Source organism: Lontra canadensis, unplaced genomic scaffold (genome assembly GCF_010015895.1).
Source record: "Lontra canadensis isolate GAN:19392208 unplaced genomic scaffold, GSC_riverotter_1.0 scaffold11, whole genome shotgun sequence".
NCBI lineage: Eukaryota > Metazoa > Chordata > Mammalia > Carnivora > Mustelidae > Lontra > Lontra canadensis.
This window is the reverse complement of record NW_022631005.1, coordinates 26,947,902-26,964,893: the sequence shown is the minus strand read 5'-3', so window position 1 is coordinate 26,964,893 and position 16,992 is coordinate 26,947,902. Positions and strand designations below refer to the sequence as shown.

General features: G+C 42.9%; 1 protein-coding gene across 3 annotated transcripts in view; it reads right to left on the bottom strand.

The window, feature by feature from the left end:
• The window catches only part of NCKAP5 (NCK associated protein 5), a 182,512-nt gene that overhangs the window by 98,850 nt on the left and 66,670 nt on the right, over window positions 1-16,992 (bottom strand). For 2 of the 3 annotated variants that reach the window (XM_032856184.1, XM_032856185.1), the window contains exons 3-5: window positions 14,160-14,348; window positions 5,757-9,523; window positions 4,860-5,037 (exon numbers count right to left, since the gene is read on the bottom strand). In XM_032856184.1, the coding sequence (XP_032712075.1) occupies window positions 4,860-5,037; window positions 5,757-9,523; window positions 14,160-14,348 (4,134 nt within the window). The remainder of the gene's footprint in view (window positions 1-4,859; window positions 5,038-5,756; window positions 9,524-14,159; window positions 14,349-16,992) is intronic. The other variant, XM_032856186.1, reaches the window with a different exon arrangement.

Sequence of the window (16,992 nt, the reverse complement as noted above, 5' to 3'; positions counted from 1 at the left end):
CTGCTCATCTGCTGGCTTATCGGGGAATCATCCTTTCTATCAGTCTGTGAGACTCTAAACTAAAGAATCCAATAGTTAAAATCAGATTCTCACCTTGCAGATAAAGGATAGGAGGCTCATATAGTGTTAATGATCTCTTCAAGTTCACAGAGGATTTCGGTTTTAGAGTGGGCATTTCTGGCCCCTATTCATTGCCAAAATTAAAATTTTCAGTTATTGTTACAGTCCTCCTTCCCAAACCTTCCAAAGAACTACTATTTTCTGTTAGTGTCTGGCAGTTAGATATGTAGGCAGTATTCCATGTATACATAAATTTTATTTTTATTCAAGAGTAGCAAAAATTTTCAGAGACTGTGTGTGTGTGTGTGTGTGTGTGTTTAAATTCTCTGCTTCCCTTCCTTCTGGTTCCCTAATCTGTTTGTGGAACTTAACTACCACTTTCTCCGAGTATCATATTGAGGAAAGGAAAAAAAAAAAAAAAAGCTGTCCTATAGTCCTACCTGTCAGCTGCTTGTCAGAACTTTCCTAGGGCTCTATTTGCTTAACAGCAAATGCTAAATATGGCCTCTGGGGACTTATCAGAGGAAAGGCCCCTAATTCTTTCAGGTTTCCTGGGCTGATGACCCATGAGGAGCAGATGACCCATGACAGGAAAATCCGAAGAAGATAGGTGAAAAATCAGCGAAGGAATGACAAATGGGGGAGTGCCTTAGAATGGCATACTTGTTGGCTCTAATTATCTATACAAATAGATTTCAATGCAAGGCGGTTATTAAAGAAATCCGTTTGCCTATGGAAATGAGGGGCATAATTTATTTTGACAGTTGATTCCCCTTACTATTTACATTTTTCACAGGCTGAACTTAAAATTAATTTTCACTCTTGATCACGCAGTCACTGGGTATTGGTGAGAGGTTGTGGGAACTTTCCTGGGACTAAGGGGCTGGCAACTCAAGATTAAGAACTTGCCAAAGATAGAGACAACTGGGACGATCTTCATGAGACAAAGTACTTCAAAGATGAGAGTTTTCACAAAATCAAGAAGTTTGGGTCAGAAAAGAATGGTGTTTACAGATACAGAATTTTCTCGGCCATTGTTCTAACAGGAACTGATACAAATTAATGTCAAGCAATATCCTATTTGGTAAGAAGTTGCAGGTAACTCAGGCAACAACTCTTGGCTATTTTTGGTTTAAGTTTATTGTCAGTACTTTGGGTGCCTTATAATGGTGCATTTTCAACTCTTGTCCATCTTTTGGGCTCTGCCCTTGTAGTAAAAAATGGTACCAAATACTGATCTCTAACAAGAAACCATTAAATGTCACTGTGCCCATTATATTCTACTAATCCCTATTATTAGAAAGCACAGGGAGGAAGGAGTTTACAAAGGAACCTGGAGGAAAATGGAGAAAATAATTCACCATATATATATATGTGTATATATATACATGCACACACACGCAACGTACATATAACATATATATATTATGTATGTATGTACATTATATATTATGTATGTATGTATGTACATTATATATTACTTTTAGAATTAAACCCAACATTTAGGGACACCTTTCATTTGAAATTCTGCTTACATTTCTTCCTTGACTCATCCTAACTGAACTGCTTGGGAACTGCTTCCCAAGAAGACAACATTTTGCAGTCGAAGTTTATTGCAAATGAAAAGAACATAATGAACCTAAGTGAGTAAGGCAGTAATTTTTGGAAGGAAAACTCCAGAAGGCATTACCTTTAGAAAAGTTAGTCATTTAGAAAAATTTGCAGGAGGAGGGCAAAATATGCATGCTTCTTATTAGGATCAAAATAGCACTTAGAATAGAACTGTTCAATTAAGGATGCTGAAATTATAACATTTTGCAGAACTTAATAAGATGATAACAATTTGCGTAATTATTGTATTATTTTATCCTATTTCATCACCACAGTACCATTTTAATGGAATAGTATTTGATCCTTTTTTATTAGCATATGTGATTTTCTTTTTCAGACTATGGGATGCTAGGAGAAAAAAATACTCAAAATTTAAATTAAAATATTGAAAAGGCCATCTCCTCCCAGAGCATGATGAAAGTATACAATCTTGTTAATTTTGTTAACAATTTTTATTTTGTCCAGTGATAGTTAAACAGGAGTCTGGAGCTGCCTTCCCTTGAGACTTCTCATTCCACAAAATTATCTGAATCCACAGGAAGGAAGGACTTATGACATGCTGCAATAGAATGCATTTCTTTCTTGATTATTTACTTAATACCAATGCAGTCTTTCCTGGGGATGCCTTTCCCCCTCTTATAATGATTTTATATAATTCAAGTAAAAGTACAAAGTAACATGGCCCTTGTCTAAATTACACAAAAATTAGAGCTAAGTGGTCTGTAAATGATGGCCTAAATGGGGACATAAGACTCTAATTAAGGCTCTGAAAGGAGAAAAAAATTAAATTCTGCAAAGAATTAATGGGACTTTTACGCATTTTTTAAAATGTATCTAGGAATCCTGAAAATGGATATGGATACAGAATTAGTAGCAGACTAAATGGAGGTCAGCTACATACATAGCTTTATGTATGGAAATAATCTTTGCATTATAATCACCACAGATTAAAATAATTAAAATCCCTGAGGACCCTCATAACGAAATAAAGTCTTGGTTTGTAAAGGGAAGAGATGGTGATATAAGATTTTGAACAGTGACTTTATTTAAAAAAAAAATACCATATGTATTATGTGCAGTTCTTGTTTTTATCCCAACTGACTACAATGAGAAGAATCTTTTGCAACATAGTTTAAAATAAGCTGACAGCAAATTTACCTTGAGCCCTAGCAGCGGAAAATTCCTCAAACTCTGAATTCTAAGAGGTTCATGGGTATTCCCATCAATGTGCTATGGTATTAGAATATATCCTATTTTGCATCTAATTTACTTCCTGTGTAAGCTGATAACATATAATAAATAGGTTTTCACTTCTAGTCTTGTACTAGTCCCAAAGGAGACTATGGCAATGTCCTCTCTGGAATTAGTAATTTTTGTCCACTCCACATTGATGATTACAGAGATGAAACAAAAAACATTGTATTTTACATTAAAAAAGAAGGAAAGAAAGAAAGAAAGAAAGAAAGAAAGAAAGAAAGAAAGACAGACAGACTGGCTGGTCAGCTACCCAGGTTAATAATATTCCTCTATATGGAAAAGCTTCCCAGCATGACTAATTTCCTCTTGTAGCTAACTAGAAAAAATTAGCATATCCCAATTGATTATGTATTTTGGGGTGTTTAGGGAATCTTTGTACTTTAGAGAAAACAGTAAGAGTGTTTCTTGTCGATATTCTGAAAGGACCAAAGGACACTTATTACTACACTGTGAAAGACTGAAGACAAGAGACGAAAAGCACAGAAATTATTTTAGCATTAGGAAGTAACAAGAAAGTAAAAATGAAACTGTAAAAGCCAAACAGAGGGTCTTTTTGTTTTTTTGGTACTTCTGTGCAGTGAAGATATACCCTAAGCTGTCAGAAACACATTAAATGGGGCATAGTTAAATTGAGTGCCTCCGATAAGGGGCTCTGCCAGGCTATCAAAGTTTTAGATCAGTGGGATTGAATTTCTGGCATATTGCACATTTCCAAGTGTTCATTCTCTCTCTTTCCTTTCGGTGACACTACAAGGGCAGTCTTAGATATGCTTATAATTTGTGATTTTTATAATGCAGGGGACATCTACATTTTCAAAGAAGGGAGGATACCATGGAAGCCCAGAAGAGAAAAGGGGGGGAAAGAAAAAAAATTTTTTTGTGAAGAACATAGTTCCCACAGGATTTCTGAGTTTAATATGAAAGACTACAGCTCCTCAGAGTCCAGAGCTCTTTGAAAGAAAAGTGTACATTTGTTGTCAACTGAAATAGGTCTATGAAATTCTTAATAACTAATAATGCCAATCGGGATTCCTAAAATCACCTCTAAACCACTCCAGGAAAAAAAAAAAAAAAGTATAATTACTAGGTTTCCCTAAGAAAATGATAGCAGGTACCATACTTTACAATTTCTCTGATTGCAGTACAAAAATATATGGATACAGTAATTCTGTAAAAAGAATATTTTTGTTTATGTAAGTGCTTCAAAACTTACATAAAGAAATAATGAACATCACCAAAGCAATTATGCAAGAACAGAAGGAAGGTAAGGAGATTCAGTGCAACTTAAGGTAATTTTAAAACAAAACTTATTATTTGAAACTAGCAAGTGCTAGGGAAATGGAAAATGCCCTTTCACCCACTTTTTTTTTTTTAAAGGAAATTACCTGAGTTCTGGACCTCACAATTAAGAGACTGCATAACAGGGAGTCAAGTTGCAAAGTAGATTTCTTGGCCTTAACACCTGTCTAGGTGAGAGGAATTGGTACATAGACAGAACTTCCAAAAAAATGAACAGTTCTTAAACTGAACCATCAAAATGGCCAATAATCTCTCCAGTTGTTTAGCACGTCTGGTTTTCATAACAATGTTCCTTCCTTTTTCTATCACTGGGAGTGAAGGAAGAGGTCATCAAACAAATCCCCTGCACAGGAGTGGAATTTGAAGATGACAGCTGACATCACAGTGTCATTTGCCAGCAATGTCCGGTTCCACCGTCCTCCTGAAAGGGAGCTAACACAGCAGCCTTACTGGATGGAGCGCCCCGTTTGCAATCTCACTGCCACCTCTCTGCGGGAAGCCGTCACCAGCTTTCTCTCCTTTTTCTGGAACTTTCCTACCCTTCCCAATCTCTTGCTCATTCATTTCCATCAGCAAAGGTAGAAAGAACCCAGGCAGGTTCACTTCGGAACCAGGATGGGTGGAGCACTTACCAGGGAGCCTTTCGGTATTTCCACATCGGCCTTGGTTTTGATGTTTTTCTTGTGGTTTCCTTGAGTGCTTGCAGAGCTGCTGGTGAGACAGGAGCCCTGGGAGCTGCCCTTTAACACACTTCTGCAGGAAACATTATTTGATCCACTTTCTGTCTGTTGAGCTGCTTTCTTATCAACTCTGCAGGTAGAAAGTGATTCCTCTGATAAATTACATTGCTCTTCTTCAATCACTACTTTTCCCAATCCTTTAATGTTTAAAGTAACCTCTTTGTATCTCTTTGTCTTTAAACCTTTGAGTGATAAATGTTTGTCAGTGGCCTTCATCAAATCTTCATCTGACATTCCAGTAGTGTGTCAGTTTAGATTTGACAAAAATTTTTTTTATTTTTATTTTTTTAACTGCTTGTGAGGTGGGGGGAGGAGGGAGCAAAATAAAAGCCACCGAAGAGTGATTGCTAAACACAAATCTGGCTTATGATCAGCGGGAAATGTAATTACCTCTGCAACGTTTCTAAGTATACGTTTGCTTGGTACAATCAATGAGGTCGGCATACCTTAAAATGTATGTATAATTTTCTTCCATTTCATGCCATGTGGGTACATTCACGGTTCCAGTATAGGTTGAATTTCTATCAACCTTGATAAAACTCCCATTCTTTAATTTCAAAGACCACTGGTTTGGTTAACAAAGTAACATGGACTAAATTATCATTTTATTGCTAACTTTTATTTCATTGTTTAAATTCTGGCTAATGTAGAAAAGGCTGCTATTCTGCACTTCTGCTTGTATGAAAACATGCTTGACTGGGATTTACTGGGTGGGAAGTCAACAACTCTCCTTGTTTTGGTGGGGGGAGCCCCCTGACATTTCACATCCTCCCTTCGCCAACACGTTACCTGTTCAAAAGTTCCGTCATAAACGTATCTTTAGTAGAACATGTAACAGGGCTGGGTCTATTTCTTGGTTCAAACTTCATTTGGTCATAAATGCCTTGCGGTGTTTTCAGATCATTTTTGCTTCGTAAACTACTGTCTGGACTCTCTGCCACCTTGGTGTTCCTGGTAAGTTCATTTTCTATTTTACGCTGCAGCTCAGGCTTCTTTTTCTCTTTTTTCTTCTCCAATTTTAGTTGTTTATTTCCAAACCCTAAACCTTTTGCATCTTTTTTTTCCACTTTGGTTTTGGAGACATCCATTTTCCTGCTACTGAGAGCTGGAAGTCTACTCCGAAAACCAAACCAGCTGGCAAAAGAAGGCCCGGGCTTTGGCTTTGCTTCCACAGAGGGGGACTTTGTTTGCACTTGGCCCTTTTCCACATTTTCCTGAATGCACAACATGACCTTTTCTTCAATTGTAGGTGAGAGGGGGGCTTCAGGGCTCACAGCGCCAGTCCTGGTTGTAGAAGTATCTGGACACCTTCCAGAAGTCTCTAGCTTGGATGTCCTGCTCGGTTCAAAATTGGTTGGATGCTGTGTCCTCCCAGGATTCTGCAGGGCTTGTGGGCAGTCTGTTGGGGTGGGTGGATATCTGTAGTGGTCGCTGCTTGTTTCCTCAGGGACAGCCTCACTGTCCCCTCCCTCGGGGTAACCCTGCTCATCTTCCATTCCACATGGGGTGGGGAGCTCTTCGGATTTGGGAGGGACTCTCAAAGGCAACTTGCTTGGGCTCCCATGCTGGCTGCTGGAGCTGCCTGTACTCATGGGGGAGCCTTGCCTGGAGGAGGGATGCCCCAGAGGCCTCCCAGCACTGGGAAGACCATCAGACATGGGGGCAGAAGGGGTCTTGGGCAAGCCTTCCGTCGAGGAACTCTGCCGGGTGAGGGAATTGCCTCTCTCAGCAGTGTTGGTGATAATCTGAGTTCGAACTTTGCTGGGCCCTTCCACGGGGGGTGTAGGGGGTTTGTCTCCTGAGTAAGTGCTGAAACTCTGACTGCGGGCTTTGGCCCCATTCATGCCTAGGGCTGGTTTTAGGTGTGGCTTACTGGAGGAGAGGGATCTTTTCACAGACTTGTTTTCTACCCCATCTTTTCCATCAGCCCCAGGGATGCTGTTTTCTAATGACTCTGGCATTGCTGTATCCAGAGGAATCCCTTCAGGCAGCCTGTCTTGTGCCTGAAAACCCAGTGGAGTCACATTTCTTTCATCCGTTATGGTCTCCAGGCTCACTGGATTCCCGGCGTCCTCGGGCTTAGACTTGTTGCCAGCCACAGAACTTTTAGAGGCTTCATTCAGACTGTCTTTTTCATGTTTCCCTGGCACCGTGGAACTTTTCCTGAGTAACTGGGGAGACTTCATGAGAACCTTGAGCCCAACTGGGAGGCGAGTTTTCAGGCCTTTCTCATGAGCGTTTGGACAACCATATGGGGTGTTATGGCTTTTGGAAGATGGTGATGATGAGTGACTGCTAACCTGAGATGATGGTGCCTCATTCACCCCTAAGAAGGAAGGCTTAGGTGATGTGGGGACACAGTCATTCAGCTGTCCTTTTCTTCCTGGAGACACACTTTTGGGGGACAGGATTTCCAGTGGCTCATGGGCTGAAGGACAATTCTTGGGAGTCCGTAACCCAGTGTCCATTTGTGTGGTCCCAAGCATTTGGTGAGGAGGAGTTTTGGGGACACCTCTCTTTGGGGAGACCTTTGGGGGCCCTGGGGCCATCACAACAAAGGAGCTAGAGGGGGTATGTGCGGAACACCTGGTTTGAATCACTGTTTCTGTGGAGGGTGGAAGGTGAGTGAAGACAGGCTTTCTGAAGGCCACAGAAGGTTTCTTCCCTGGCACTTCTGCCAGGATCTGATTAGAAGAAATAATAGGAGCAGAGGGTCCTCTCGGAGGGGGGGATTTGTACATAGTCCTTGCTGCTTCACTGGGGACCCTAGTTTCAGGCTTGGCTGATGAGGGTGGTGGCAAATAGTCGTAACTGGGCCTGATGAGAAGGGAGCCTGACCTGTCTGGAGGGGGTGGGGGGGAAGGTGACTTCACCCCTGCCTCTGGCCCAGAGTCACAGTGTTTGTCCCTCGTCGGGGATTCTCCATTATCACTAGGCTCAGTGAGGGACCTTGGCAGCAACTGTGACGCTGGAATCTGACTCTTGGAGCACGGGACCCAGTCCTTTCTGCTGGACATTTTGGAGCCATGAGGCAGTTGGCTGGGGTGTTTTGGAATGTGTGAATCCGTATGTAAATCAAAAAGGGGTGCTGGGCCCTCAGTCTTCTTAAATCGCGAGAGTTTCCTAGGAGCTAAGGCTGGAGATTTTTCAAGAGACACGGGGCCAGAGGAGGGGACTCTTGCTGAGGCTTCGGGCTCCATTATTTTTGACTTCTGAGGTGAAGCCTTGCCCCTGGCAGGTACTTTTGTCAGACTCTGCTTTTGATAGATACCCATGGACACCGAAGACCTAGAACTACTCTGGCATGACAAATTCAATGTTGGTTTGCCCGGTCTTTGTCTCTGAGGACTTTGTGTTACTGTCCTGGGGCTGAAGGAACCATTGCGGGCCACCGCAATGTTATCTATGTCACCTTTTGGAATGTTCTTCTTGGTTTCCTCTTCAGGTCTCTTTAGGAAAGTGTAGTCTCTTGCAGCAGCTCCCGGCTGTAAATGAGCAATTCCCTGAGGTGAAAGTTCAGTGTGTTCTGCCTTGGGTCCAGTAGGGGCTTGGTTGATGGAAATCTCATTTCTGGTAACAGTGACAATGCCTGTCTGGTGAGAGCTGAATTCAATGGGCTCCCCGTCTTCGGCATCAAAGATGACAGTAATGCATTCTTCTGAAGAAGTCCTTTTTACAACCCTCTGCTGCTTAATGAAGCTAAATGTCTTTGGCCGACTCTCTAAGGGGATGGGCACTTGTTTTTCCTCCTCTTCAGGAGACCCATGTTGAGATTTTCCAAATCCCATGAGGATGTCCAGATTCTCCATGGACTTGTCAGTGTCGACAGTCAGTGACAAGTCTGAAGGGCTTTTCTCGTCACTGCTACCTATGTGCAACTCGTTGAGGGCTTCATTGTCATCGGTGTCTGAAAGCTGGAGACTGAGAGCCACATGGCCAGAACCAGGGTCACACGGTTCCCTCTCTCTCCGTACCTGAGGCGTCTGTGCATGCGGGCATAGCTTCCTCTCCAAGGGGCATTTGCTGGCACAACTGGCCAGCTTTTCAGGCTTTTCCCTTGGGTAAACTGAGGATGTGCCTTCTGAAAAGTGTTTTCTATTCGGCTCCCAGCCAAATAGGCTGTCAGAAACACTGTGGGTTAATTTACGACTATGCAGCCTGCAGCCCCGGCTTGGAGCTGCCTGGAGCAAGGGTAAGGAGGAAGAGTCCTCATCGGCATCATCGTGGGAATCTGTGTCATAAACAAATGTCTCGTGGGGCTCCTTGCAGGGACTCCTCCTGTCAGCTGGTTTGCAGGGGGGATAGTCCTTGAGGCTGCTGCTCTTAATTCCTGGAGAATATATCCCTTCATTGGAGTTCATGCAATCTTTATAACCCCATTTGGTTATCACCGATGGGGGTTCAAGTAGCACTTTTCGCTTCTGTAGCTTTCTCAGTCCTTCCAAAATGTGACTTTCCTTGATACGAGCTGGAGGTAGTTCATCTGTAGGACTAGCAAAGCCACTCGGGAGTGAAGAGTCAATACTTAGCCTTTTATCCCAGTTTTGTGATGATTTCTAGGAAAGAAAAGTAGGTATCAGAAATCACTGAACCACGTGGATCACAACTGTAAAAAGGAAAAGTCTGTCATTAGACTTGATTCTAGCAGTTAAGTGTTCATCTATAAATGCACACTTTAATTATTTAATGCAAATTAATCATTAACAATGTAGCCAATCTCTGTTTTGCCAGCTTCTGAGCTAAGGAACCCACGGTATAATGAAGTAGTAGGTAAGGAGCCTGTCCTCGAGGAGCATGGGGATCAGCAGGGGAGAGGAGACAGGGTACAAATAGCCAGAAGTCAAGGGAGCAATACCCAAGTGTATTTGTGTTTTATAATTGACCAATACAAATGTAGTAGGAACTCCAGAAATTCAGAGGAGAGAAATCAAACCTCTGCTAAGAAAAACCATGAAATGTATATAAGGAGTTTTTTGCTTTGTTTTGATTTTGTTTTTTTAAAACCTACCTAGCCCTTGAATGAAGGGTAAGTTTGTCTTAGTTGATAAGTGGGGGAAATGATTTCTGGGTAGAAGTGGGGTGGCAAAGACCTGAATCATGAAGATAGGTTCAAGGTACACTTAGGAAATAACCAGATACAGCCTCACCGTATAGTATTTCTGAGAGGTAGAGAGGGCAAATGGAAAAGCAAGTTGGTCCCTATCTCTATGGTCCCTTCCACTCTAAGGTTTGATACTTCTGTGACTTCAGGACTTTATTTGGTCAAAGGGGAACATCTGTGAGACACTTACATATATATCTAACAGTGGGACGTTCCTTGGCTGTTAGAACCCTATGGTAATGATTCACCTACCAAGAAAGGTCAATTTCCTGTTCATCATACCATTCCAAATACCAGGGCTAGTTTTGACCAAGAAACGACACAGAAAAAGCATTATATCCTGCACAGACCTTCCTTTTTTTCATAGTACTGCTAACAAGAAGTGGTGGGGCAGAAGGAGAAAGCTAGCATTTCCCAAGCGTCTGCTGCGTAGCAACCACTGGAACAGGGCTTTGATTTAATATTCAGAACAACACCGTGAGGAAGACATTATCAACCCTGTTTTACTAGGGAGGAAACTGAGAGGCAGCATGGTTAGTCTGTTGGAGATCACACAGTTAAGGAAGACTTGGAACAATGCCTTCTGCCCTGGTTGCCCAGGTTCTTCCTATGACTCAGCTCCAAAGCAGTGGTGTGGCGATTTGCACCCAGGCTATAGGTTGGCTCTGGAGCCTGCATGCCTGTAGGCGTTGCCAGGTTACTGGAGCCAAACTCAACCTCCATTCTCTCCTCTATATTAGTCAGTGTCATAATAGAGATCGTAGGTTATCCTCACATCCCTCTCCTAAATGGAACCCGCAGAGGTTAATCACAGACTAAGACTCCGGGAAATCAGTGGGATTTGGGCACTGACCTCAGTCGTCGTCTTCTTCTTCTTCTTCTTTTTTTTTTTAAAGGCTATATGGTTAATGGGGAAGAACTTGGGTGAGTGAATCTGGTGGTTTTAGATGTGTGCTCTGTGCCCATCCTGGCTTAGAGCACAACCCCCTTTGGCATCTCTACACCAGCTGCCCCTGTCCCATAACTGAGCACAGATCATGTGCTCCTATGCAGAGGTTGAAAAGTGTCAGAAACTTACATTGGAGCCTTGGTTTTTTTTGTAAGTGGTGAACATCTGTTTGCATCTAAGACATTTCTGTTAAAATGACGCTTGCTATCAGCAATAACATATGATGTTTATTTGTTTTTTTTTTTTATCTATGTTTATTGTTTTTAAGTCAAATGATATATTTTCTTCACAAAATTCTCCAGGGTCAGAAGTTGCTGTGGATAAATGTTGTTTGGTGATGCTTCCCCTTTCCTCTCTTTTCCTTTATACCATTAAAAACTTCTTTGGACATCAGGAGAAATCCTGTTAGTGAGTCTGGGTATTAAGGACCAATGTGGGCAGGCTGCCACTGTTAGGATGTCTAAGAATTTTCATAATCCTGAGAGGCATATTCACAATAAGAAGAGGAGCCAGCAAAAGTACCCTGCAAGAGCTTGAAAAAGGCAGATTTGTTCAACCCGTGGAAGATGTGCTCAGCCCGCCTCCTGCTGCCTCTTCACAGCCTGTCGCCCCTGTAGTCTGATTCATCCTAGGGCCAGTGGCTGCAAACCTCCCAGGGCCCCAGGCTCTCCATCCTGTGAGATTAGTCACATTCCTCAATCAGTTTTCCATAGGATGTTATGGTATCTAATAACCTGAGAAAAGTTTGGAACACTCTGGAAAATGGAAAAAAAAAAAAAAAAAAAAAAAAAGCATGCATCCCCTGTGGGAGAGATGGCGGCAGGAGCTGGAATTTCCATAGGCAGCTTCAGGCTTTGCTTGGAAAACGGCTATTCCGGGGAGCGGTGAAATTAGCTGAAGGGTGCTCCTGGGAAAGCAGTGGCCTGGGTTTGATGCCCAAAGTCCTTTCTTATTTCTGGACTGGTCAATTACAGTTCTACACAGGTTTTTTTTGATTGTTTTTTGTTTTGTTTTAAAGGACATTCTTTGTCTTAATATAACAAACCCATCCCAAACATGGCTGATTTAACAAAGCCACCAGAGCAGAATGGCGAGGGTGATTCTGGAACCATCTTGCCAGCTCTGCTACTTACCAGCTATGAGATCTTTGGCTGGCTACTTAGTTCTTAGCACCTCCATTTTCTCATCTGTATAATAGGGAAATAGGGGAATCTATTTAACTAGGTTCTTACGAGCACTGAATGAGCTAATACTTGTGAAATACTTTCAAGGCTGCGTGGGTCAGGTAAGTACTTGTGACTTAGACCCAGATTCCTCCAAGTAGGGCAGCCTAATGTATCTCCTGCAGGCTTCCTTTCTGTTTCCATACAGAACAATATTAAAAAAAAAATACTTGTGAATTATAGAAGAACCATTGGTCATATATTTGTTATTCTGTAAGTTAATATTGTAGTCCCCTTCAAGTTCATATTCTATGAGTTTATTATGTAAGTGAATACTAAATAAGTATGTGGCACATGGTGAACACTGTAGATGTTCCTGAAATAATATAAATGTAAATGCCTCTATGGGAGTGGATCCAGTTTGCTGGGTCCTTGAGAACTAGGACTTTTCCCTATGACATCTCGAGATCACGGTAACCTGAGTATGCACGAAGTGAATAAAAACTTAATTTCTCGTTTTCAGGGAAGAGGTTTCCTTTTAAGATCAAGGATTATTCAAATTAGGAGAATTTCAGGAAAAAAAAAAAGAAATAAAGAAAAGAAAGTCAAAGCAAGGCAAAGAAACACAAGATAAAGGCTCTGAGAAGGAGCGGGGGAAAGGGGGTACACCAAGAGAGGAGAGCAGCGGCCATGAAGCCAGTTACAATCACAAAGACTCGAACATCCCTGACCGGGCTTCCCAGTGTATTAAGAGCCAAGCCCCAGCGATCATTATTCAGAACTTTGAACATCTGCTCAGAAGGAACAACTCTAATAATATACACACTTTGTATCAGGAGGCTGAGTCCAAGGGAATAAGCTCTGAATTCAAGTTCGAAATTTTTTTCCAAGTTCTTGTTCAGAGAATAACAAAGCTACCCCCTCACTACTATTTTCTGCCAGTTACAGAGTCCTCCTGGTTTCTATGCTTCCAAATCGTAAATGGAGTTTACACGAATGATAGAAAAATGACCTCCAAACCTTCTGATTCAGGGTTTCCATGCTTGTGTACTCTGCTTTTCTTCAATATCAGGAAGCTGCAAAGATAGCTATTCCAAACACTTGGCTTTCCCCAGTGTCCAAAGATGTTTGTTCAGAGCCTGAAGGAATCTACGGTTGTGCAGGTCCCCTTTACAGATGGGAGCCGTGGAGCAGCAGGACTTAGTTAATAACCTGGAAGCCATGGTCCCTGTCACCTACCACGGTACTTTCTCTGCCATACCACCCTCCAATTTATAGTCAATTAGTGTTTTATGAGGCTATAAAATTGAGTAAAGGAGGTCAATATAATACATGCTATGCTTGAGTAGTAAATTCCGACAAAGCTAATGATACTTTCAAAAGTTTTGGTCATTTATTCTGAGTTGATGCACCACCCTCCCTATTGTCTGGTGGGGGGGATTCTCTTTTGAGTTCCCAAGGGATGCTCTGTCTTGGTTGGCTTGGCAAGTGGCCTCACTCGCTCTCATTTGTGGTGGACATTAACAAGTCTCTCTGAGCATCACAGTGATAGAGGGTGTCCATAAAACTAATTGGAAATGTCTGAGTTGGTCTGAAGTGTAGTCAGTTCCATTAGGCTCTAGGTTCCAACTTGACATAAATCTAGGAGTTTGGTGGGCTCCAGCAAAGCACAGAAGGAAAATTCTTCCTCCCTCAAACTCCCTCCCATGCCATCTAAGTCATTTGGGTCAAATCATCCCTCCACTCCTCACTTGCTGTGTGACTTGTGGCAAGCGATTTAACCTTTTTGAACAGGCTTCCTCTCCCATATAATGGAGGAAATGAGATCCCCGTGTCTAGTTTTGTGGGGAGTGAATGAACAGGTTCTCAGCAAATGGGCATTCTTTTTTGAGCCCTCCACCCACCTTCCACCTTGAGACCGGAAGAGGATTCTTTTCTGGCTCGCTCTGATGCTCAAGTGCCTTGAAAGGAGGCCTTACCCTTTTCCTGAGGTTCTTCCCATCATGCCATGTGTAGGAGGAGCCACTGGAGTACTCGCTGCATGTGCTCGAAAGAGACAGCTCACTGCTGCTGCAGCTGTTTCGGGGACAGAGACGACCAGGGATGACAACCCCCAAACCAGGACATTTCAAAGCAGGGACTCCTGATTTTGCACTCAGCTGACATTCCTAAAAAAGCAGGAGAGCTCTGAGTGAGAGCTTTACTTTGGGGACAGCAGATACCAAGTTAACATTAGAGCGAAGGTAGCCCAGTGGTGAGAAGCAAAGCTTTTGGGTCAGACAGACCAGGGGTTCCAATCTTGGCTCTGCCTCTTACTAACACACTCGGAGGAATTATTTAATCCCTTAGAGCTACACTTTTTTTTTTTTTAAGTGAATAATGATAATACTGACTACCTTATGGGGTTACTGCAAAGACCAAATGGGGCTCCAGGTCGGAAGTGTATAGCACAGTACCAGGTCTAAGTAGGTGTGCTGCCCTCACCATTAGGCAGAATTACCACAATGGAAACTTCCCACTTTAACCAGGCATATTGGTCAAAGAATCAGATCAATATCAAGACAAGACTAATGGTCCAGAAGCATAAAGACAAGAGTAACATCTGGGGCGCCTGGGTGGCTCGGTGGGTTAAGCCTCTGCCTTCAGCTCAGGTCATGATCTCAGGGTCCTGGGATGGAGCCCCGCATGGGGCTCTCTGCTCAGCAGGGAGCCTGCTTCCCGCCCCCCGCCCCCGCCTGCCTCTCTGCCTACTTGTGATCTCTCTCTCTCTCTCTCTCTCTGTCAAATAAATAAGTAAAATATTAAAAAAAAAAAGACAAGAGTAACATCTTTGGCTGTAGGGTTCAAGAACATGAGCACTAGACTGGGAGTCTAGGGACCTGGACGTCACATTGCCACTGGTATGAGATATTGAGCAAAGAATGCATTTAACTTCCATGGACCTCAGGGTCTTCCTTTGCAGTGGGGGGGGGGAGGGGGAGTAACAGCTCTACCACATTACTCCCAGGGTCCCCTATGGCTCTGACAGCATCATTCCAAATCAGGACTCAAATGCCCAGGAAGCCATGTCCAGTGGAACACCAGTGAGGAATCATGAGGTTCTATTGTAAAGGCTATAGAACTTTTCATATCAGCTGGCTGTCCAAATGATAAAAACTGTCACATTGAGTAGATTTGGATTCCACACAAAAGATCCACGAGGTTAAAACTCTAGGGGGTAGAGGCACAGGCGACAAAGCTGTAAACATCCCAGCACATCTTGACAGCCACCTTCTCAGCTCTTAATGTAACAGATGAAGCTCCAAGATTTGGCCAAGCTAAATTAATTTAGCATCCTGATCACAAGAACAAAGTCTCTCCTTACGGCCTCATTCCAGTCTCCTATCTATATAAAGCTTGTCTCAGAAACTCTTTGATGGGGAACCATCTGTCTTCGTGTCATTTGCAGAATGGCAAAGCTTCTTACTTATGCAATTTATTGACATTTTACTGGTGCCTTTAGTACCTGAGTACTTATTGCTATTCTCCAAATGCAATTCCAACTGACGGTGACCAAACACCTGTTCGAGGAAGGCAAAGTGTGCTATCCTGGGAGTACTCAGGGGACATGCTAGCCTCCCATGTATGTACAGAGGCTATGTTTAATTTCCCCTCTAATCAATATCCATAATGCTTCATAAAGTTAGATTTTCATATCAGGCATCTGCCTGCTATCAATACTTCATTTTTGCTGCAAAACAATCCTTTTAAGTGATCTAAGAATGCCAAGCAATTTTACTACTCTCTTCCCCAACTGCTAAAAATCCAGCTCTGAGTATCACTGAAAGAAGAAAGTTGTCTTAAAATTGAGCATTCAGCAATATCTGTTGATGTACGACCCTGTTCATTGGTGCATGTGGCTTAGTTAAGGGGAGTTTGTATTTGTCTCATGACAGATGCCTACAAGCAGTGGTGCCGCTGCGTGGGCTCGCCTGACACTGACGCGCCAGCCCCTGCACACACCCGGAACCAGCTTTCAGAAGTAACACATCACACTTCACTTCTGCTTGGGTGCTTTCCATTTCCGCCATCCCCAAACCCCTTGCCTTTTTCGTTGTTTGATTAACTGAGGAGGTGGTTTCCTTTAGGACTGCCTCTGTTCAGACAGGTAGGTCTGTTCTCCAGAGAGAGACTGGGTCTGTGTCCTGAGAGGCCATCCAGATCTAAACTTTTCTAGAAAATACCCTCTTTTCACGCTCCGCGTGGCTTCTGGTTACAGCTCGTGCTCCACCTTTCCCCAAAGTACTGAAGCTTGTGTGATTTCCCTCTCTCTTCCCCCACCTGTTCCTTCCCACTCCACCTCTCAACATATCTGTTCTTACAACTCAACTCAATTCCCAGGCCTCTTTCTACACATAAGCATCCTTGTCCAGTTGTTGTCCACGTGTGTACCTCTGGGATGATGTTGGATTCAAAGGACAGGAAATTTGACCTCAGAGCTAGCAAAGGAAGGAACTGCTGCGGCTTTTTTTTTTTTTTTAATTTAATATATTTTTTTTCAGTGTTCCAAAACGCATTGTTTATGCACCACAACCAGTGTTCCATGCAATACGACTCTGAGAAACAAACTGAGGGTCTTGAAGGGGAGGAGGGAGAGGGGTTGGGTGAGCTTGGTGGTGGGTATTAAGGAGGGCACGTATTGCATGGAACGGCTGCTTCTTCCTTGACCGTGAATGTGAGCTGCCCGGATGGGATGAGGATACTTAGGGGAGGTGGGGAAGGCCCATCACTGTCGTGTAGAGGAAGATGGGATTGGGGTAGTAAGCAGGGACG